Below are 22,474 nucleotides of genomic sequence, written 5' to 3'. Positions count from 1 at the left end.
TCAGAAGGACGGCGACCCGCCCGGAGCAGCAGCCGCTCCCGCCGCACCTCGGATCCCCTCAGCCCCGGCCGGGCCCGGGCGGAGCGTGCAGCGGGCGGACCGTCCCCCGGCGTCGCCTTCCGGTACCGCGGCTCCATGGACGCCAACCTGCGGCTCTGGAGGGCTGAGGGCTCGGTGAGGCGGCGGGCAGCAGCAGGGCGAGCCGCGGCGCGTGGGACGGGACCGGGCGGGAGGGAGGGAACGGCCGCGAGGCTCCTCGGAACGGGCAGCGCGCCATTAACGGCGTCACCCTGAAGCGTGTCTCTGCAGTCTTTTTGGCAGAGGCTTCTTCTCTGGGCGGATGTCTTAGACCCCCTGCACCTCCTGAAGTCCGCGGTGAGTGCTCCGGTGCCGTTCTGTCGGGTCTGCGCGGTGCTGCGCGCTTTGTTGCTCCTTCACGTGTCCTTCCGAAGGGAATTCTGCCCGAGCGCGGCTCTTCTGCAGGCTCTCTGTAGCGCAGAGACCAAGCGCCGGGTTCTGCGCTTCGGTCACATGCATCGCTGCAGGTTGGGGTTGGGGTTAGAGTAACTGGGAAACTGCGCTGTGGAAAGGATCTGGAGGTGCTGGTTGATGCTCGGCTGAATGTGTGCCCAGGGGGCCAAGGACGCCAGCAGCGTCCTGCCCGGAGCCAGCAGCAGTGCAGCCAGGAGCAGGAGGTGACTGTTCCTCTGTACTGGCACTGGTGGGGCTGTACCTCAGTGCTGCGCTCAGTTCTGGGCCCCTCAGTACAACAAAGACATCAGGACCCTGCAGGATGCTTGGAGATGGGCAACAGAGCTGCGAGGATCTGGAACTCAGATCTTATGGGGAGCGGATGAGGGAATTGGGATGGTTTAATCTGGAGGAGATCTCATTGCACTCTACGTTTCCCTACAAGGTGGCTGTGGTGAGGGAGGGCTCTGCCTCTGCTCCCAGCTAACAGCAATAAGATGAGAGATGATGGCCTCGAGTTGTGCCAGGGGAGGTTCAGGTTGGGTAGCAGGAGTATCCTTCTGTGGTTCCACCTGTGTTAGATATGACAGAGGAAATGTAATTTAATACTTGCATGCTAAATATATGAACACCAAAGTAAACTTTGGTAGTACATTTAGGAATTTGGAGGGCTGAGATTAGCTCACACCTCCTTGTGTTAGGATACACAGTTACACACAGAGATATGCCTGCTGAAGAAAAGTCCAGTCATCTCATAAGCCTCCTAGGAGACTTTCTGTTTAGACAGCTGTAGCAGAAATGCTGTCACAGCTTGAAGCAGTGATTGAGCACCTGGGGGAAGGCAGGGCCAGCCCAGGGGAGCTCAGGTGCATGCAAGCACCTACAAGGGCTGAAGCCAGGATCCACCCCTTCCCAGACCTCATTTAAGGGTTGGCAGTGGAGTTTGCCAGCATACTTCATTATTGTTTTTGTTACTCTTGTGAGGGATGGGTGCACTAGCTTGATGTTACAGGTTTGTGTTTATAGTTTATATATTGTACTTCAGACTAGTGAAATCTGAGTTATTTTTTGTTTTCTTCTTTTTCTCTAATACAGGATGAAATAAAAAAAGCCCGGTTATTGTTAGAAAATAGTGAAAAGACCCAAAGTGAGCCCATACAGAATCATCAGGTATTTTGGAGCACAGCTGATACAAAATAGAGATGTTTTTTTTTTCATGGTTGAAATAATTGATGTTAGTGTAAGATCAGACAGAATGCTGAGATTCGGTAACAAGGGATAACACAAGAAAAACTCTTTACAACAGAAATGTTTCTAGAATGTGGAGGAAATTTCTTTGGATGACCGCTGCCAAATTTCAGAGTAATTGTTCTGAAGAATATGCAAAATATGCAAAATGCTCATAGAGTGCATTTTGAGTCTTTGGTGTTGCATCATCAAACAGAATGCAGGTTGGTTTGGTTTCACCTTTCATGAAATGAGCAGTAGCAGTAGTTGGGGGGGGGGGGAACCTCCTCATGGAGTTGCTGGAAGGAAGTGCTGAAGTTGCTTCATTAGAAAAGTCTTGCTTTTGTTTCAGTGGAGACTGCTGTACCCATATGGCATTTTGTACCTTGTGTGGCAGAGCCTGAAAGGAGAACTGAAATATTCTGTGATTGCAGAAAAGCCAAAGTCTTAACAATAAGTCTTTAGGCTTTTAGCCATATTCAAGTGTTGTTACTTTCTGTTTTAAATAAGCCAGTAGGCATTTAAAATTTTCTTGCTATTCTGTCATAATATGTGTTTAGTGTTATAGCATATGAGATGTGACTAAATTATATTCAACAAAGTATGTGGGGAGAAATTTTAGGGAAAAAATTAAAGGGATGCAAACACACAACACTGCATAAAAGTGAATTATCAGAAAAAAATGATGTAGTAAGTAAGTTTAGAAATGAGATTTCAATCATGCTTTTTGAAAGCTTCATTATTAACCTGATTCTCAAATTATTTAGACAAAACAAGCCTTCCTGCTGAGCCTGGTAAGTTTCCAAATGATTTAGAAATCAATTTTCCTTTCTTTCTTATTTAAGTATGGAACTGGTGGTCTAATCTTTTTTTTTTTTTCTTCTAAGGCCAGTGTACATCCTGATACAGGCAAGATAATTCCTGCTTTCTTCAGACCTCCAGGTGAGCTTCCTTCAGAGAAGCATGTAAGTGAAGCTTCAGTGGGGAATGGCAGATAGTAAATATCCCATGCAATACCACACAGTGGTGTTTTTCTCTGTATGGGAACCAAGTGGACTCCTGTTAGTTGCATTCTTATCTTTTGAAGACTTATTTATTCCTATAGTCTGCTTGAAAACAAACATTCTTCTATAAGCACTCACAGCTGTGGCAGCTTTTTGTTGCCAGTGTCTCATTGAGTAGTTGTACAGTTTGTTGGTCATACAGTTTCCAAGTGGCTGTTGTGATTGGGGTTCATGGGGACTCCTTTTGGCTATAAGTCAAGACCAGATGCTTTGGTTTCTTGAATGAGGAATGAGAGACAAAGGTTATTATTGTTTTTTAAATGTATTTGATGAACAAGTGTTTTACTGATAGCTGAAACTAAAGGGGGGGGAGCTGGGAAATTTTCTATTTAAAGAAACATCAGTCTGGACTCACAGTATTTCCTGTTACTAAAATAAAGGTTTCTTTCTTTTTAGCTTTCTTGCCTGTAACTCTTCCATTGGTAAGTAACAATGAGAAGCACCACTTGGCTTACATTTTTCAGAGCTAAGACCCTGAGGAAGGGAATGGGAAGTTTTAGGCTTCTCATCTGTGTTTTCTTTGAGGATGCTTCACACTGATAGCTTGGCAAGACCTCAAGGAAGGTCTGACATTCACTGTCTGATTTGGAGAAGGAATTAGGAAGTAACTACTAAAATGTTAACAGGAGGTCAGTTACATCTAGTATTTACATAAATAAGACCTGTCAGTCCCTGACTCCTTCACTTCTTTAATTACATCTATAGTGTCTAACTTATTCTATTTAAACTTCACCAGCACAAATACAATTTTTATTTTGAGTAAGAAAGCATCTCACTCAAATTTTTCTTTTTGCACAGTGTTTTAATCACTCTGTGTGTCTATGTTTTATGTTGGGTAGACAAAGTGAATATGTCACATCTGTTTCAAGACAGTGTGTTAGCCTAAAATCAAAGTAAATGGCTTCTGGCACTCACTGGAACCTTTAGCACTGCCACGACCAGTCACACAACAGCACACTTCATGCTGTAGGCAACCACTGCTCACCAACAACTCCTAGATTCATCAATTTAATTTTACTGTGGGGTTTTTCTCTTAGGTCATTTCTTCATCGCTTCAGCTGCAGGCAAAACAAATTTTTCTTTGTCAGGTAACTGCCTCTTTCTACACTTACAAGTTATCTTGTCTCTGTTCCAAATTCATTTTTGCTTATAATCTCTCCTTTCTGCAGTTTGCATTTCATGCATACACCACAGGATTTACCCTATTAAATGGAAATTTTACCACTAAGGATGAAGTACGTATTTATTTTTATTTTGGGGATCATTTTCATTGTACAGGACCATTTTGAAAGTGATTTACAAGTGTACTTATGTAGTCATCTTTCCTTCTGTCCTTAGGAGAACTCGCTTCACCAAAAGCAAATCTTGTTTGGTGTGGGAGCCGTTTCCTATGCAGCACTTTTGGGTGTATGTATTTGTTTACGATTGCTTTCTGCATAACCACACTGCCACAATCCTTCAGAATTGCCCTGCAAAGCTCTACTCTGATGTCTTCCTCAAGAACAACTGAGAACAAGAATTTTCATCCATCAGCCTATGCCTTACTCAGCTTTCTCTGTTGCTTCCTGCGATGTCCTCCTTAATTTTTTTTTTTACGGTACTAGAGAATGGGTGGTGAGAGGAAGTGACCCGAGTTCACAAACACGGAGTAACTCTGTGTGTTGCTGTAGTTGCTGTCTAATATTGTGCTGTCAAAGATAACAGTCTCACTCTAAACAGCTGGTAAAATTAGTACAGACGCAGACATGGACCACTGTCCTTTCAGTAACAATGTTTAATACTTTTTGTTATATTGTTTTATAGATTTTCTTATAGAAATGTGTGATCACAAAAACCTTTAGTAACTAGAAAGCATATCTATTTTGTTGAAATATTAAATTACATAACTTGCACAGCTTCATAGATGGTATCTAAGTACAAAGCTGCAGAATTATTTTCCTAGGCTGTTGCACATACTGAAAAACTGTACGTTCTTTCTAATAGAAGTTGCTTGTTTCCTCCCGATGCCTTAGGCTTTTCCTTTTTTCTTTATGGACCGGTACACGTTGAAGAGCCCAGTAACACATCTAGTTGTCAAAAGGCTTCTACCTGCTCCTCTTTTAGGTGAGTAAAAAGGAATTATACATTATGTAGCAGATTTGAGGGCTGTTTGCTGCCTCGGTCTGACAGTAGGATTTTCTTGCCCTTGCAAGGATACTGTCTGTTACCCCCTTCTTCGACTGCCTTTGCTGGGTGCAGTCCTTTCTGTGTGGGATTTAACACACACTGATCAGTGCAGCAACCTTTATTTGATGCTTACTGACTCTTCAGTTCTAGAAGTGCAGAGCAAATTCCTGGTTTTTGTATGCGTGACATACAACTATTTCTGTGAAGCAATACAGGGATGCAGCTGACTTTTCATTTGCCTGGATGAACTCAGATAACATTCCTGAATCTAATAGGACTGCCAGGAGGGATCAGTGCAGTAGCACTGGAGCTGGCGTGCCCTGTTGTGGCACATAGGTGACACCAGAGTGCAGCACTGGCATAGTTTCTTACTCATGTTGTGGCTGCTGCTGGCTGTGTAAGTGCTGACAGTGTACAAAGAGAGAGTGGTTACACCAGAATAATATTAACCTTGTGAGAGAATGAGGCCCATTTTAAAATGTGCTTCCATTTTCTTAAATGTAGAGAGAAACCTGAGGGTTATTGATTATTATTATATAGTATTTGAAAAATGCCATGTTTTACAGTGATGTCTTTATTGAACGGCTCTGCCAAAAACTAATAAGGAGAGACATCTTCTATTTCAAACAAGGTCAGTTTGGCAGACTGTCCTGTTATGCCTAGATCTTAGTCTAGGAAAGAAGAGAAAACCACATATATTGTTAACTCCTATTCAGTGCAGCCTTTAAAAGTGCCAGTGGTTTAGGTTTGTGTTTTCAGTGGCTGATTATGGGATGGATGTTTTCAAGCATCTTGTAGAGTTAGATTTGGAGGAGACCAAAACATTCTGATCTAGGATCTATCTGGGGCTCTGTCAGATGTGACTGAGACACACAATGACATAGTGGAACATCTTTGTCCATAACAATGCACCTTTTGGGAATGGTGCCTTAACATTTTGCTCGAGCTTCTGAAACAAGAATTAAGATCTCAGCTAGATTTTATGGGGAAATCTCTTCCTAAGCAGCCAGGTAATTCATTTGTGAACTGTTGAACTGGAAATATGAAATGTACACAATATAGTTATTGAGATAGCCTCACTGGATCTTCTAAAACAAAATCCTTTTTAACTCTGCAGGCTTGATGAGTGCTTTTACTGTGGTAGCAGTGAGAAGCCCAGAATTTGAGAATGGAATTGAAGTGATGGACAGGAATGGCAAGGTTGTAGGAGTGTCAAAGAAGGCTGGTGAGAAGGTAGGCAAGGTGTGGGAGGCCTCTCTTGACTTGCCTTTCATTTCCTCCTTAGATCTAAACATTATGGTGAGAGACAGTTTGCTGTACTAAACTGAGAAATTCCACATCAGGTACTGAATCTTGGACTGGGCTTGGGCTAGGTTTCTGGAACCAGGCTGGCATCTGTCTTGTGTCCCCAAGGGTTGGAGCTTCCCCAAGCCAATGTACCAAGCACCAGAGTTAAACCACAGAATGCTAGCGTAGGCTTTTCTGCTTTCCAGCTCACCTCAGAGGGAGGCAAGACTCCTCAAGTTTTTTCTTCTGATAGGACACCTCAGAGAAAAGCTCTTTATAGTAAATAGTACGTGCATCATCTAGAGCAGGAATAGTGTTTAAAGGCTCTGTCTCTCAAAGGGTAATTCCTTGATCTGCAATGTCATGGTGCATTTTATGCTCAAGCTTCAGTTGCTGACTATTCTGATTCTGTATTTTTTCCCTTCTTTGATCATCTAAAGAAATGAAATAGATTCATTTTTATGTCATATTTATGTGCTGTCAGTGACCTTCCTTTTTTATGCTGCTGCATTAGAGGGGAGGAAAAAGCTAAGTGAGCATAGGGATCTGTGAAAAGCTAGAGAGAGAATATTTCACACAAGGTAGTTAGCATGTCCAGAAAGTATGACCAGTCAGAAAGAATTCAGCACAACTTTTTTTTTTTTTTTTAAAAAAAGCAGATCTGAATTGGAAAACTCAATACAGCTTTGTTAAGGAGTTTCTTAGTCACATATGGAGCGCTTTCCAAATGTAGGAGTTTAGTTTCCATTCAATAAATTCTGTAACAAACGATCTTTATCCTTCACTTCCCTGTTGCTTGAAATTGCAGAGTACTAGGCAAAATTACAGAAACGTGGATTTGAGGCCTTTGAGACCACTGTTTTAATGACTTTTTTTTGTTGTTGCCCTTCCTGGAGGCTGTTAGAGAAACAGCATTATCAAGAGGAATCTTGTTTGGGACAACATTCTTCCTGCCAGCTGCACTTATGCACTTTGTGGAAAGGTAAGAGGTATTTCCAAAGAGCTGGATGTGCTTGGTCAGTGTGTGTTCTGATGTTTAGTCTGGCTGTTACTGCTTGGCTACTTTTTCTCTCGGTTCTGGAATACTAATTGCCTTGGAGGACTAGGTGAGAGGTTTCCATTGAGATAATGATTAATTTAGATAAATCAGTGAGCCTTATTATGTCAGCATCTGTGTTTTGATGGTTTGCAGGAAGTTGTATCTATGAGCATTTCCTTTGTTCTCCCATTTGTTTGTGCTCTCCCATCAGGCTATGTCCCAGCACTAGGTTCCATTACTGTGGTTGGAGTTGCAGTGCCTGGTGTGGAGGTTGTTCATTGCACTTAGCTTAGATGTGACATTTCTGAAGAGATAATATTTGAATTTTCAGTTAAAACTAGATGCCCATTTTGCAAATAGCCATCCATACATTATAAAACACTTTGTTTTGCAACGTGTAGAAACTTTATTTTGTAAGAATAACTCATTGTATGCTTTATCAGAACTTTTAATCTGCCCTGAACTTTTGATAGGAGTTGTCTGTGCTATGTAAAAGTACTGGTAATTTTGCTCTGCCTAAATAAATTCTCTGTCCCCTGTGTTAAGTTAATGGACTTCAATTGGCAGAAGACATAAATAAAAATGTTTGGTAAATTAAAAAAAAAAAAAGAGTAATGTTACACAAGGCAAGGTGGGATTGCCAAAAGGAAATAAATCTGAAAGGAATGAGGGTATTCCAAGGAAAATCTTCATCAAAGGACTGAAACTCTTAAAGACATGAATGCACGTTCTCTTGTTTTGTCATTTTGATCTTGCTGCTTATTTCCTCAATCTTCTATTGTTACTTAAGGCCTGAAAAATGCTGCCATTGAATATGAAGCCAAAGGAAAAGAACAGGAAGTTAGGATTAAGAACATAGGAGATAAGGATTACATGTTTAGGTTCATAAGCCTAGGCTATTGCTTTTCTATAGTTTAGCTACTAAAACAGCACCTTTGTCTCATTGTCAGGTTATTTTTCAAGGCCAAAGAGATATTTATCTTTTCAATGTCTTTGACAGAGTGAACACTGCAAGAACTCCACGTGCTTTGGCTTCAACAAGGCTGCTTCTGATTACGGCAGTACTGGCAGGGATGCTACCAACTTCATTTGGCATGTTCCCCCAGTGTGGTGAGGTAAGTCCTTTCAAATAAATTGGTTTAGGATTATTGTTATACTAAATAGTCATTTTGCATTTCCAGTCAATGGTTTTAAGGCCACGTAACAAAAATCAATAGGGTTTAAATGGTTAGTGCACCTAAAAGGGGGCAGCAGAGAGTCTGCCCATATAGTACACGGAGGCTTACAGGACTTTCTGTGCCAGGATTGCTTGTTCATTTCATCTGAAAAGTGTAAATATATCAATTGCACAACAGTCTGAAGCAAGCAAGGTCAGGAGAGCTGCCTTGCAGATTACACTCAAGGGTCTCCTGGCGCTTTTGAATCCTGCTGGAGATAGCAAGGGTTGAGATGATAATCTTTGTTTTCATTAGAAGTCAGCACCAGTCAGAGAGGTAAACCTACTCAGGTAAAATTTATTCAGCCTGCCTTACTGAACCGTGAAGTGTGTAACCTGTTCCTGAGGGAACCTGCTCAGGTTTTAAAGGGAGGAACTAGGCACTGGCACCTTGGGGGTTGAAAAAGGACAAGTGAGAGAAGAGCTTGGGTTTTCTTTGAGTTTCCTCTCCCTTAAAGCACTGTGAATATTCTCAGAAAATCACAGATGGGGCTCTTGTAATTTCCAGTGTTTGTTCTTACTAGCCTAAAAATACTGGCATCTTATTTTTAGGGATTTCTCAATTTGTTGTAGCAACAAGGGTAAACCAGATATGAGGAGATTTAAGAGAAATTCTGTGATGAAAATAGGGCTAGTTGTTTCTTCTAATTGCTCAGTCCTTAATGGAAGATCCCCTTAGTGAGTCACCAAATACAATCAGCAAAGATAATATCACTAGAGCTCTGCTTAGATCTTGGGAGTACCTCTAGCTTTAAATAAAACACATTTCCTCTCTTGTGTTTGTATAAATAGAAATGTCAGAGAAAAGAAACAGAAAACCACATAACAAACAAAGAGACCCATGAAAACCAAAACAAACACAAATTCCATTTTACTCTTGCTTCTGAATACAGTGCTTTGGCTTGTGAAAAGTTCAGTACAGTATTGAAGACTTACCAGGACATGATGGTGTTCACTCTGTTTTTTGTATATTTCAGATAAAACGAGAAGAACTTGAAGCAGAAATTCTGTCTTCTACAGAAGAAACAGTATTATTCTACAATAGAGGAGTTTAGAGATTGGCTTTTGTATCTAAATGTGGGTTCTGATTGAAGTGAATTCTGAATCTCTCAACAAATTCAGTCGACATCAGTGACTGAACAAATCATGAATTTGTGGTGGCACATAAAGCAGATGCTGTGGTGTACAGCTAGCAAAATGGTTTTGCAAGCCCTATCCCCCAGAGAGGTTATGCACACGTAACTTAATGCTGTAAACGTTATCTGTACCAGAGAACATTGTTCTACCACAGTGTTCACCTCAAACTGTGTTTTGTATGCTTCCTCACACAATTGATTTCTTGATTAAAAGACTAATCATTTGATACCAGATTTTATTATTTGACTGTGCTGCTGTAGCTTTTGTCACATTGCTTTCCAGGAACACAATTGTAAAGGCATTACTATCAGGAGTCCTTTGGGGAAAGTCAAGCTGGTTCTTTGCAGAAAGCTTTTTACATTTCATTGTATTTAGGAATGCTTACTTCAAGCAGTGAGACATGAATAAGTTAAACCTTAAAGTGACAGTAGGCAAAGCATCCTGACAGCAATGTTACTCTGGTTGAATGGAGTTGTTTAAGAACTGCTCAAAAATTGAGTGTCAAAACAGGTTTCAAAGTGACTCCTAATTTTCTCAACATCCTTGAAGGACTTGTGAGGCCTGAGCCCTCTGAGCTTTAACACTTTTTTTTTTTTCCTTCCCAATGAAGCCCAGGGGAAGTCCTGTGACCTCACAGCAAATGATGGGGAATCTCCATTCCTGCAGGTTAGCTGCTGATCCAAACTAAAAAGCTGCCTTTTGAGATGTAGCATAAGGATTACTAGCCTGATGATCTGTGCAGCAATAGCAGATGTTAGCAAAGAGAGGTGACAACACTGGATGTAAAAACAGTGGAATATATGTCCAAAATGTGAAAAATAATGAGTTTGGCAGAGGGATAATCTACCTTCACTGCTGGGCTGTAAGCTGACCATTGACCCTTGGAGTAGAATTCAAGGATAGCAGCAGATAGACTCATGGAAGCTTCAGCTCAGTGCTCTGCGGTTATCTATAAAGCAAACAAAGTCTCAGAAATTAAAGTGGGCAGTGAGTTATCAGGAAAAAGCTCCAGGAAGTCAAACCTTAGTTAGAAACTAAACCTAAAACCCTACTATTAAAACTTCAGAACTCCACTAACTGAAGTAACTGGAACTCATGTTTAAAACAGACATCTCCATGAAAACGAAATCCATTGAGGATTATTAAATTAATGGAAATTAGACTAAAACAGTACAAAGTTCAGAAACTCAGTACTACTGGAGAGTGGAAGTGGTAACTATCTCGTTTGCCTGTTCTTGCTTTCCTGTTACATCTGTCTGCTTCTAGTGGCCACTGGGCTGAGACGTTTGTCTGAGAAGGCCCTTGGTCTGACACAGTGTAGGTGCTATTGTTTGCTGTTGTGACTCAAAAACCTTTCTCCTGGGGAACAAAATAGAACAAAGCTCCGCAACTGGTAGGAGACCCAGTGGTTCTGATAAGCATGGGTGGGTTCATAGCAGAAATAAATTTAAGGTCATGGAAGCTGTAATTTAAGGCACTCCTAAGGCTCTGCGTGACAAGGATAAGCTATGCACCAAGTAATGTAGTGATCACTTCGACAGCTATTTTCACAAGTACTACCTTCAAAGTTTGTAGTAGTTTAACTTCCGTAGACTGCATTAAATGGGTCACTGCTATCCCATTGCTGAAGGGTTAGATTTCTTTTCTTGGTGTGAGGAAAGCAATAGCTTCCCACTCTTACTCAGTCTCTACAGGAAGACAGCAGCATAGAGCAAAGTAAGGAAAAAGAGTAGGCCTGCTTTCCTGCAGGAAAACAAGGGTGCTGTGCTTTTGACACAAAACAAAAGCAGGAAGTACAGTTTTGAATTCAGCTTTATGTGCAAGTTCTGCCTTTCTGAGCCTTCCCCTCTCAATTTAGCTCCAGTGAAAGGTCAGGCAAGGAAACAAGAGAAGGGAGCAGGAACACATCCTATGGACCTGAAACTTCAGGGGAGCACACTGTAAAGCTGTTTCAGGAAGGTGGTATGGCTACAATTTGCAAGTTAACAGAGAAAGGTACGTTAAAAGTTCATTTACACCTACTGACTCAAAAGTCCCATGAATCCCAAAATAAATAACCCAAATCCCTTATATTCATGCTTCTGAATACAGTACTTGCCTTGTGGCTCAAGTTTTTAGGTACATAAGCCCACTGGGTCAAGAACACAGCAACACAGTTGCTCTGGATCAGGCCAAAGGTCTTTCTGGCCATATGTCACCACCAACAGCAGCCAAAGGAAGACAGAGGAAGAAAAGATTGCATCAAGTTCAGCACTCCCAAGCTGGAAAGGCACTAAGGGAAAGGCTCGTCCTGTTCCTTTTCCCTGCATACCACCTCCTGGCCACTCTGGGATGTTGTGCAGAGGCTTAGGAGGAACAGGCTTACAGTCCAGCCTGCCTCCCACAAGCAGTGATGTGTTGGTCTCCTTCAAAATCTTTAATTAGCACAGCTACTACCCTACAGTTAAATTCTCTAAAATCCCATTTCTCTATTAATCCTATTTCAGTAAGATAGTGAAGACAAACCTCGAGGGAGTCTAATACTGTTGGTAAACATTAATGGATACTCCAGAGAAAGCTCATACCTCCCCTCATTTAAAAACAAACTCCAGTGTCAGACTGGCTAAAGTAAACACTTGTTTGGTAAAGCACAATGGAATCAAAGCAAAAGCAAAACAATCTACAATAGAGCAAAACCTACAAATCTGAAGATAACACTTTCATCAACTGAGTTGTCACAGTAACTAGACAAGCAATAAATTCTCTGGCAACCCACTTGGAATCAAATTAATGTCATCACATCTCTGTGAGTAAGGTTTATGGCATAAGTCCAGTAATAACGTCTGTTATTACAGCTGCCCATTATTACTGAATGGGCAAGTTATTTGCTGTATTAAACACAACCCCCTTGGAGTTGTTAGACACGTCTTCTCTTTCCCTCATTCTCAGAAATGTTTGTTTCCCTAATCAGAATTTTCTGGAAGATAAAGGCAAGCACCTGACATCTAGATTGGCAGCCTGGGTGATTCAGCTGTTTCCCATATTAAGGTAGGGAAAATAGTTGCTGACAGTGCCCTGGCTTCCTTGATCTTGAGTTGAAAACATCATGAGACTGGAACTAGAACCAGCTGGACCAGACACCTGGTATGTGTGGGGACCAAGATGGGACAAGCAGCAGTGCCTTGTATTTGAGGGATTGAAGAATAGAGTCAGTGCCCACAGGAGGACCTTCAGCTTTGTGACTTAGAATAGATTAACACCACACCAGCACAAGACAGGTCTGCCTCCTGCTTTCAGCATTGGCTGATGTCTTAAGTGGCAATGTAGTAGTGGAACCAGTTTAAGGTGTGGTAAACAACAGTAGATGGGAGCTTTCAGCTTCAAGGAAAACCTAAGCCTCAGTGCAATATGCTGACAGTTCCCCACCTACCCAGCTTGTCATCCTGAAATTCAGGAATATATAATGAGGCTTCAGTGTCATTTTAAAGTAGCTTCAAATAAATAAAACGTCAGACACTCCTACTGTTGGAAATACTGAGATCAAAGCATTTCCTTTGTTGGAGCTGGTGTCCCTGTGGTAATCCTCCAAGTCTGTAACATTACCATACTGCTCTTCCCTGGAGGTCGTAGGGGAGGAAGGAAAGAAGTAGACAAGGAGGGAATCCTGCACTGCTCTGTAGCTACTTCCCTACCAGCAACACCACATGCTGTGCCTTGCAGCTCAGAAAAGCACAGTGGTCCCATCTTTGGAGTCTCCACAGAGATTCTAAAGACATCTTGTGCCACTCGTCCCCAGGTTACTCAGCGTTACATTGCTCTCATTCAGAACACTCCCCCTAATATTTGCCTGCAGAAGAAATAGGGAAACCAGTTTATCCCAGGAACCAAAACCACAAGGATGACAGCACTAGAAATGACACACATTTTGCCTTGAAGGACTAACTTAATTAGCAAAACTGCAACCAGAAGGATTGGTTACTAATCCTGCTCTCCTTTGTAGGCTTTTGGCTTTGTTCACCATCTACCATTGTTTCTGCAAGGGTAGTGGAGATCTGATGAGATTGTACAGTACAGAAATCACAAGGGCAATGGGTAAGGCAGGGAGTACCTTTTCTCCCTCCTCACCTGAGCAAGGAACTGTACTGCAATTTTCAAGAATCAAAAGCCTTACTTTTGGCCAAGTGCTGCATGCCTTTGGGAGGAGCATCTCTCAGCTAGTCAACAGGAACCATCAGTCATCATTTCACATTGATCCAAGAACAGACAGGCAGTAAGATGAGAAGGTCTGCATGAAAATTTCATTTTGCACAGTCTTTGCTGCTAGGAGGAGGAAGTAAAACTGTCATCTGACTGTTCCCAACCGACAGCAGCACACCCAGAGTCTCAGCTGGTGTGCATCCTAGGGAGAGGGAAGTGCAGAATAAGCCAAAACTTCTTCCTGACCTTCCAGACTGATGTTTTATTCTAACGTGCTCCTGGGAGGAAACAATTGTCAAGCAAATCTAAGCAGATTAGGACTGTTCTCTCAAAGTGCTGAAGTTGAGGGAGGCCAATGCTTTTTATTTTATGTTTTTAACCAGGACAAGCAACAGAAGATGATAAAGCTGAAGCTGTAGCAGTAGTGCATTTTCCACCCAAGCAGCTTCATTTCCAACCCCAGCATTGCACAACCAAGAGCTACAGCTTGTGACTACTCAGAAATAAATTCACATAAATTAAAGGCTAGGCTGGTCAGGATTTTTGTTTTTAATAGGCATAAGCATGCTATGAGTCCAGTTCTTTAAGTGCAAAATTATAGTTCATTTGTGTCACACAAATGTTAGAATACAAGATCTAAAACTGAGGTCTTCCTGCTTTTAAAAGAAAGCAAAAAACAACAAAAAAAAAACAAACCCAAACTAAAACAAAAAAAACCCAACATTAAACATTTACTTTGTGTCTGAGCTTCTCTGCTTTTTGTGGCTGTCCATAACCCCCACACCACCTTAATGACACCTCCAGGGCTCTCTGTTAAAAAGAAACTAAATTTCTCTGCAATTACAATGTGGCATTACAGTATCTGACAAAAGTTCAGGTTTTTCAGTATAACTTCGCAGTTGTGCTGTTCTAACTGCTATAGAAGCTCTAGAGTAGAAACAGCAGTAATGAAGCAGCATTAAAAGGAGAAAAATTAACAAACAAACCAAACCCACCACACCACCTTAATGGCCAAATGGGGAAAAAGCTCCAGAGCACTTAGAGGTAAACGAAGGCAGCTTGTTCTCAGATAAAACAAAATACACTGCTCTCCTGTGTACAGAATTTAAACCACAGAGTAAGTATTTAAAGTAAAATTTTATACCCCTGAAAATAGGGGATTATTCTGAAGCACTTCCATTTACTGACTGTAGTAGCTAGTAGATGCCACGTTCCTCACCCAAACTAAAGCAGATCTTCTTAATGTAGCATGATACGTAGCAAAAGGACAACCCTTTTCCAAACCAATATTGCTTGCACACAGTTAGTGATGACCTCTAACAATTTCAGAACAGCAAACATCCGATTTTTTTAAACAACATAAATATTGATAACTAAAGTTTCAATCATAAGTATAAAATCTCTAGGTAAAACCACATGCTACAGCCCATCTGTACAAAGGCCAGAAAAAAAAGGTTATTTTTTTCTTATAACAAAGTGCTACTGCAGAATTTACTTATTTTTGTAGACATTTCTGGAGGAAGACAGGTTGCCTGGCTCAGAGCATTCCCCTACACAGAATCTAAGCTCTTCTCAGAATGTTACAAATTAGTTAGTTTCAGGCTGCTCCGTGGAAAAACAACAAACAAAACATGTGAGTTAGAGCTATGCAACCAAACAAGAAGGCAAATTTTAAATTTTCTACAAACCGTGCCCTAGTTTTCACCATTATTTCAGAAGTTCCCATCTACTTTTAGCCCACACCGAGCACCACCAGACTGTACCCGTGCTGCAGCTCAGGCAGTTTGAGGTTGGTGCTCCAACTGGTTGGGGCTGTTCGACCATTTCATGCCTATTTGACTTTAACTAACCCAATTTTCTGACAAATGGATCAGGACGTAACAGCCAGATACTTTCCCAGCTGAGAGCCCCAACAGCTTCTAAAATGACTTGAGTTGTAAAGCAGCACTTGTCTGTGGCCTCCTAGGAAGCCCCAGTTTACATATAGTAATCCTGTCCTCTTTTCCCTCCACCAGAGGCATGGGACGGAGTGAAAGGGGAAAAACTTGTAAGGCAAGAGTCCAAAAGAGGTGCTCAACTCCTACGTGAGCTTTAAAATACCTCTTCCTTTATATAATAAGGCTACCACATCAGATTTTCCCAGACATCCTTTTTCTATACCTAGACACTTTCAAGTAGAAAGAAGAGAACTTGTCCATTTATTTGGGATTTCCAGGTATCAGGTAGTCCTGAGCAAGAGCAGTATCTGACAACCTGACATACCTGGGAGCCCAGAATGAGCACTCAGAACAAATCCATGTTCAGCACATCCCTGTGCAGAGTGGCACATCCAAAATGCACTGGCTTTACAGCACACATGCTGCACCTTGTGTTCCAGACACAAGGAGAAAAGTCAGAGCTGTCTGTCACTCGGGAAATGCAAGACAAACGGCTGCTACAACACACCTGGCACAGCCTGGATGCATGAGCCCATGCTACGTGTATAAACACCCACGTTGTAACATGAAATGCAAGAACCATTCATACAAAGTTATAGTTGGGGAAAGGTGACAACAGGAATGTTATCAAATATACCTCCAGATGCTCCAGGTCAAGCTCCAATATTCTGCATTACATCAAGGTAAATATGGCATTCATCTTACACGTTTAATTTTTCCGTACAAAAATCAGGAATTCCTATTGGTACATCCAAGACAGCTTTTGGAGTTGGTCCATAGTGCTGAAGTGCAGCAGATTCAGATTTTAAGCATTTGTTCAGCAGCTGCTAAATGAAAAAGAAAATTTTCCGTAGCTGGTGGAAATCGCTTTTGTTTCAGAGCTTCAGAGTTCAGGGTTGGTTTTTCATTGCCATCAGAAACTTCAGTAAGTGAGGCTAAAGTAGACAAAATTTCTTTTGTCTTCAGAGAAATATCCTTAAAGAACCAAAGGAAAAAAAAAAAAAAAAAATCAAGCAACCATAAGTAAGGGATCAGGTGTTATAAGTTTTTAAAACTTATTAAAAAAATAATCATAAGGAATAAAGAAAATGAAACAAACAGTTAATTTTAAATAAAGGCCCTATTTATTCCATTGCAAATTTGCAGCAGCTCTTCTCTGGTGCAATACTGATGAAAGGAGCAGCTGATGGAACACAGCCACTCCATAGATTCTTCTCCCTGGCCTAACTGAGCTTTTCTGACCAAGCTGCTCAGTTCTGAAATGGGCAGTAATCCATTAAATAGGGGAGGAAGTTAAAAAAAAAAAATAAATCTTAAATAAGTAAATAGATGAGGCTTTTATAGCTGAGAAACCATGTATCAGTAGAAGTCAATCAGAGGTACTGATAATACAATTGACAACATATTGAGCAAAATACACGCTCCATAGGGTAACACCGCAAGGTTCATTTTACTGGAAGCCTCAGACTCAATAAAATTTCTGAACTTTCTTCAGCAAGAAGATTACCCAAGAGATAATATAAATCAAATAGGTTATCCTTAGAACTATTTGGAGAATAAAAATGCTCATTTGTAAGAAAGTAAAGGGTACAAAACTCTACACAGCTCTACATGAGCCTGATTCCCAGTAACCATCTTCCTGCTGCTTCCCCTGCTCTATCAGTTAGTATCTGGTAAGAAGACATTTAAATGAATTTAAAAATAAAGAAAAATAAAAATTAACCTTAATGACTTGGCTGTCTGATTTGTCTGGATCTTCTGCAGATTGAACAATTAGCTGCCCAATTTCTTTGTGAAGTTTTCCCATTGTCATTGCCTCTAAACAAGAAAAAGAACACATTCATGTAAAAAAGACCATTCCTGCACTACCTAAAAATGTATCTGAAAAGCAAGGCAAAATAAAGAGTCCTCTTCATCCCTGCCATTTGATATCCATCTGCAAAGGCAGTAACCTGAAATGGTGCAGCCATGCTGGCACATGCTAGCTGTCCACCTCTAAGGCAGCCTTAAGCAGATACCAAGGAATAGCAAGATGACCAGCACATATAGGCTTTCCTTTCAAACAGTTTCCAATCTCCAAGTATTTCAGGCAACATTTTTCTAAAGATTCATGTGATATCTCTGCATTCAGTAATCCTCAGCTGAATCTCTCTCCTATGTAATTACTAAACATAAGCATTTTCAAATCTCAGTTACACATTTGTTGGAAGTGAAAGCATGCCTTTCCAAATTTCTCCAGTATTCCAAGGCCTCTGTAGAACAGACAGGATCTTCCCTATTACATTTCCAGAATCAGTCTGGCACAAGTATTAAGACTGTTTAGGTTCAGTAGTTACTATCAACTCCGAGATAGAGACCTCGGATCCAAAACATTCAGAGCAACCAACCTTTTACTACAGGGGAAATGGTGATCTCACTGTCTGCCAAATTCACGTACACATCATAAAGGTCTGGTCTACTGTTCACGTCAGAATCTGTAAATCCAGCAATGTAACCTGGAGAGCAGAGTTTTGTTAACATTATCATTTTAGTCTTGCTTGATAAATAAAAACAATTCCAAGACACAGTGGAAACCCCTACTACTATATGTAATACAAAAAAGTTATCAATTTGAAACATTAAACTCCTACTTTACTACTTAATTTTTTATTTGCAAGTTAAAAACCCATCAACTTCCTTAAAAGAATATCCACTTGAGCCCTTTGTCACTAAGTCACTATTAGATTACAACTGAGCAGTGAAAACAGCAGGATTTCTTCTTCATAGCACGCCAGCTGAGCAAGCTTGGAACAACTTCTCTGTGAAAGGCAGTCAGCTGAAACAAGCACTCTTAGTAATGCAGAAGAAATACTGAAGATGAGTGCTGTTCTTGTTCATTATGCTGTATAGAGAAGTCTTGTACCTGCCACAGTCTGTGTCATCCTAACCTTCGTATAAGCAAAGGGCCCCTTTCTGCAGAATAAAAATCTGGAAATTCAGACTTAGGAACTGAAAAGAAAATCCTAAAAATGAAGTTACTGGCTGTATGCAAAAGTTTGAAAAGAAATAGCTTATCTGAATTGCTTCTGTGAAATAGTGAGGCTTTTTAATCCTTCTGATCATAATGTCAGAAGACCATCAAAGCATCTTTTTTTTTTTGTTTTGTTTTGTTTCTGAAGAAAATTACATCGTTTACTTTGGAACAACAGCATTAGCAGTAGAATATCCACTTTTGCCCCAAAGAGCACTGGTGTAAGACACTGCAGCAATAAAAAATGAAATTAAAGTTTTGATCATATTTGATTAATAAACTGTTACTACCTGTGCAGGCTTTTAAGGCTTCCACTTCCTCTTCATTTAGATGTACATATGAATGAAGAATTGACCAGTCCTGCCGATGCCACACTAAAGCAGGCAAAGTCCTATGGAAACGAGATCAGTAGTTGACACACAGAACACTTGTACCTGCACTAAAGATTCACAACACGAAAGGCAACTCATAAGGAAGAACTAACACGACCAGGTCTTATTCAGTACACGTGTACACTAACTACAGAGATCTCTGCTATCAATGCAAGCAGAATTTATCATTCATTACACAGTTAAATTTCTTTGTTTTAACTAAGCACAAGGCTAAAGCCCTACGAGGGACTTCAGGGGATATCAATTAATATATTTAGACATATACTGATTTTTTTTCCCCAAAATTTGAGCACTCTCAATGAAAATTCAAGATTTGTTTGACTTCTAGGAGTAGGTGGGGCGGGACTGAGCAAGTCATACTCCACCTGGTAAATTCCTGGATGGCTTCTATCCTAGGATGGTACACCACAATTCTCTTCTTTAACATCAGTGCTGTATATAAGATAACTATTTCCATTCCAAACTGAGATACTATATCTAAAAAAGAATGGAAGAATATTTTATAGAAAATATACGTGCTGATAATTTCATTTGTTTAAAGCTCAAGAAAAACAATACAGATAACACTTCACACTATTTACTTGAAGAGCATATTAAAAATTGGACTGTAATTTACACTGTACAAAAGAAATTAGAGTTCTGGTATTAGTTAACCTTTAATGGAACCAGCAAGGTAAGCCTTCCGAGCATCGAAGTCTTTGCTGAGGAAGGATCCATTTTCTTCACTTTGGCAGATCCCCTTTGTAAGGACTGCAATGTAACTCTCCATCATTTTCACAGGACTTCCGTACTTCAAGTAGATTCTGTGCGGACAGAAAGAATCTGGGTTTTTGACTGTAACCAGTACCAGCAGCTACGTGAATAAAATGACAGTATCACAAAGAGAGTCTATTTGGCAAGAATTCTTATTTTGGACACTTGGTTGAAGTTCTAGATACTAAAATAGGAGTCTCTTGACATGCCTAAAAAAAATTGTATTTTGGGATCAACGACTAACTTCTATTTTGAGTGCACTGTTTTGCAAAGGAACTAATAGTTAATAACATAGAAATGTTAGAACAGAAAGGCCTAAGCAGGTGTCCAGACTAAAGATTCCTTGCACACACAGAAGATACCTGCTTTACAGAAAAACAACTAATATGGCAACTTCTAATATTAACGCAGAGCACTTGACTAGTTTTGTCTACTATCCACATATCATTAAAAATTCTCGCATAATCTTTGCTAAAGGATGAAAGAAAAATGTAAATGTACGTCCTTAATACTCACTAAAAACAAACAAAACTGTTAGCTGTCTATCAGGCAACACGGGATGCTGTAGCCTAATTTAGAGGTTAAGGTCAATTAACTACTACTTTCAATTTTAGCTAGATACAAAGTTATATCACATTTGAAACTTTATTCACTACTGGTAAAACATACTAGACCTGAAGCTTCTAACACCTATTGTATGAGCTTAAAATAAATCAAGCCCAACTCCAGAGTTTATATAATCTGTTTCAGTTTGTAGGACTGAATTTCCAGCAGATTGCTAGAACAAGTGTTAACACAACATAATGACATTTAATCTTTTGCCTTGGTAAGATCAAAACACATATGTAGCATCACTGAAAGACAACTTTTATACAGACCTACAGAGTATCCGAGTGAAAGCTGCATATTTCTCTGGGTTGAAGTCTTTGGCCGTCAGAACAATGGAGAAGTGGGTCACCTGAGCAAGGCACAGACATAGAAAAAAAACAGAGTTTATTTAACAGCTCCATAAGGACAGTGATTGTTATATACTGAACATTTTGCAGTATTTTGTACTCAGATAAGATGCTTTAATACAAATAAAGTGAGTTAAAGCAGTATATTCAAGTTACTAACTGCAGAGAAGGCTGAGCTAATGGATTTCTGATGTGACTCATCTCCATCAAGTGAGATCTAGGATATATTATCATTTGCTTAACGTACATAATACATTTGCTCTCTTTTAAATAGCATCTCCTACTGTCTTTGAGACAGAGCTAGGTACCCTTTTATACTGTTCAGCTTCATAGCTGAAGGAGCTTGGAGTGAGGAAAGGCAAGTAACGTTCTGCTGTAACATTCTGTATGTGTTCAAAATTACCACATTGTACTGCTACTTAACAATGTAGAATGAAATACAAAAAGGGAAGAAATTTATCAGACAACTTAATGATCTTTATAATAGGCAGATAAAGAAGCAAATTCAGTCTTCTGTTCTTTAATGGAGTGGAAAAGAAAGTACCTAAACAACGTTACTCTAGGTCCTAAGAATAAGAGTTTGGACAATTGGAAAGACTATTTGTAATTATTATTATTTTTTTTAATTAAATGAAAAAGGTTGAACTTGAGGTGCAATAACTAGAAATAATAGCATCTCCATTTTTACACTTATCACTCCGTTTGGATTCCACGCATCTCAACCTTTCCCAAAAGCAGTCAGTTGGACAGCTGGGTAGGACCTGCATCCGTGCATCCGTACAAAACCTCACGGCACACAAGGGCAGCGCAGTGTTCGCAGTTAAGCAGCAGAGGAAGCTCTGCACAAGTCTTCCTCATGCTCTGCTGAGGAGCCCGCAGGCCCAGCCCTACCTTTTTCAAGGCTGGAGAGTCTTGAACTTCCACCGTGGTGATGTAGAACCACGTCCTCTTGTACTGGCCGAACACAAAGGTATGAAGCAGTTTACTCTCATCCGTAAGGCAGCATTTCCGCAGCAACAGAGCCCTCAGCTCAGCCGTCACAGACGGATAACACCAAACCCACAAAGCATCTCCGTTGCTGTCTTTTTCTACGGCGGAAAGACGGTCAGCGTGAGAACGCCAAGCAGCAGCAAGGAAGCGAGATGACCGCCTCACCACAGCCGTTTCGCTGGATTAACACCTCATCCCACACATCCAGCTCACGCGCTTTACGTCGCTCGGCGTTCCCCATTTCCGAGCTCACCCCGCCGCAGCCCGGGCCTCACCTTCCCGCGGCCGGCCCTTACCGATCAGCCCCACGCCCAGCAGCAGCTGCGTCTCCGGCTCTGCCATCTTCCGGCCCCGCGCCCCGCACTGCCCGCCTTCCGCCCGCTCCGCCCCGCCCCGCCGGGCCGCCATTTGCTGCCCTCTCCATCGCTCTGCTTCCTTCCTCAGCTGTTATTTTATTTCCCTCGTCTCTCTAAGAGGCGGTGGACAACTGAAGTGACGAACCGAGGTTGCGCTGCCGCCCGCTGAAGTGACCTCGCAGAGCTGCGCTCAAACACCCGGTGTTCCCAAAGGCTGAACGAGCATCGTTAAGGCAGGCAGTATTCACAAAGCTCTTCCTCAGAATTTTACTTGAGAACAAAACTATCACAGAATCA

The 22,474-nt window shown here is 41.0% G+C and overlaps 2 protein-coding genes across 4 annotated transcripts; one reads left to right on the top strand and one right to left on the bottom strand.

Moving 5' to 3' along the window:
* Positions 1-29: 29 nt before the first annotated feature.
* On the top strand, positions 30-9,840 carry SFXN4 (sideroflexin 4). Of its 2 annotated transcripts, XM_085229281.1 has the most exons (14): positions 35-174; positions 310-375; positions 1,567-1,641; positions 2,466-2,492; positions 2,586-2,640; positions 3,159-3,184; positions 3,800-3,850; positions 3,932-3,997; positions 4,101-4,169; positions 4,775-4,865; positions 6,046-6,161; positions 7,112-7,197; positions 8,255-8,369; positions 9,448-9,840. In XM_085229281.1, exons 1-14 carry the CDS (start codon positions 136-138, stop codon positions 9,523-9,525), a joined length of 960 nt encoding a protein of 319 aa, XP_085085407.1. In that variant the 5' UTR covers positions 35-135; the 3' UTR covers positions 9,526-9,840. The 2 variants fall into 2 exon arrangements, with proteins under 2 accessions (XP_085085406.1, XP_085085407.1); XM_085229280.1 differs by lacking the exon at positions 2,466-2,492 and having other exon boundaries at positions 30-174.
* On the bottom strand, positions 6,044-22,219 carry DENND10 (DENN domain containing 10). 2 transcript variants are annotated; one of them, XM_010714905.4, is made up of 9 exons: positions 22,118-22,219; positions 21,723-21,919; positions 20,754-20,833; positions 19,777-19,925; positions 19,488-19,599; positions 19,021-19,121; positions 18,108-18,215; positions 17,444-17,538; positions 6,044-16,695 (listed from the first exon to the last, which is right to left on the bottom strand). In XM_010714905.4, the coding sequence occupies exons 1-9, from the start codon at positions 22,161-22,163 to the stop codon at positions 16,519-16,521; spliced, it is 1,065 nt and encodes a 354-aa protein (XP_010713207.2). In that variant the 5' UTR covers positions 22,164-22,219; the 3' UTR covers positions 6,044-16,518. The 2 variants fall into 2 exon arrangements, with proteins under 2 accessions (XP_010713207.2, XP_085085405.1); XM_085229279.1 differs by having other exon boundaries at positions 22,097-22,191.
* Between the last annotated feature and the right edge of the window lie 255 nt (positions 22,220-22,474).

This window comes from Meleagris gallopavo, chromosome 8, assembly GCF_905368555.1.
Source record: "Meleagris gallopavo chromosome 8, MGAL_WU_HG_1.1, whole genome shotgun sequence".
Lineage (NCBI taxonomy): Eukaryota > Metazoa > Chordata > Aves > Galliformes > Phasianidae > Meleagris > Meleagris gallopavo.
This window is presented reverse-complemented; position numbering and strand designations above follow the sequence as displayed.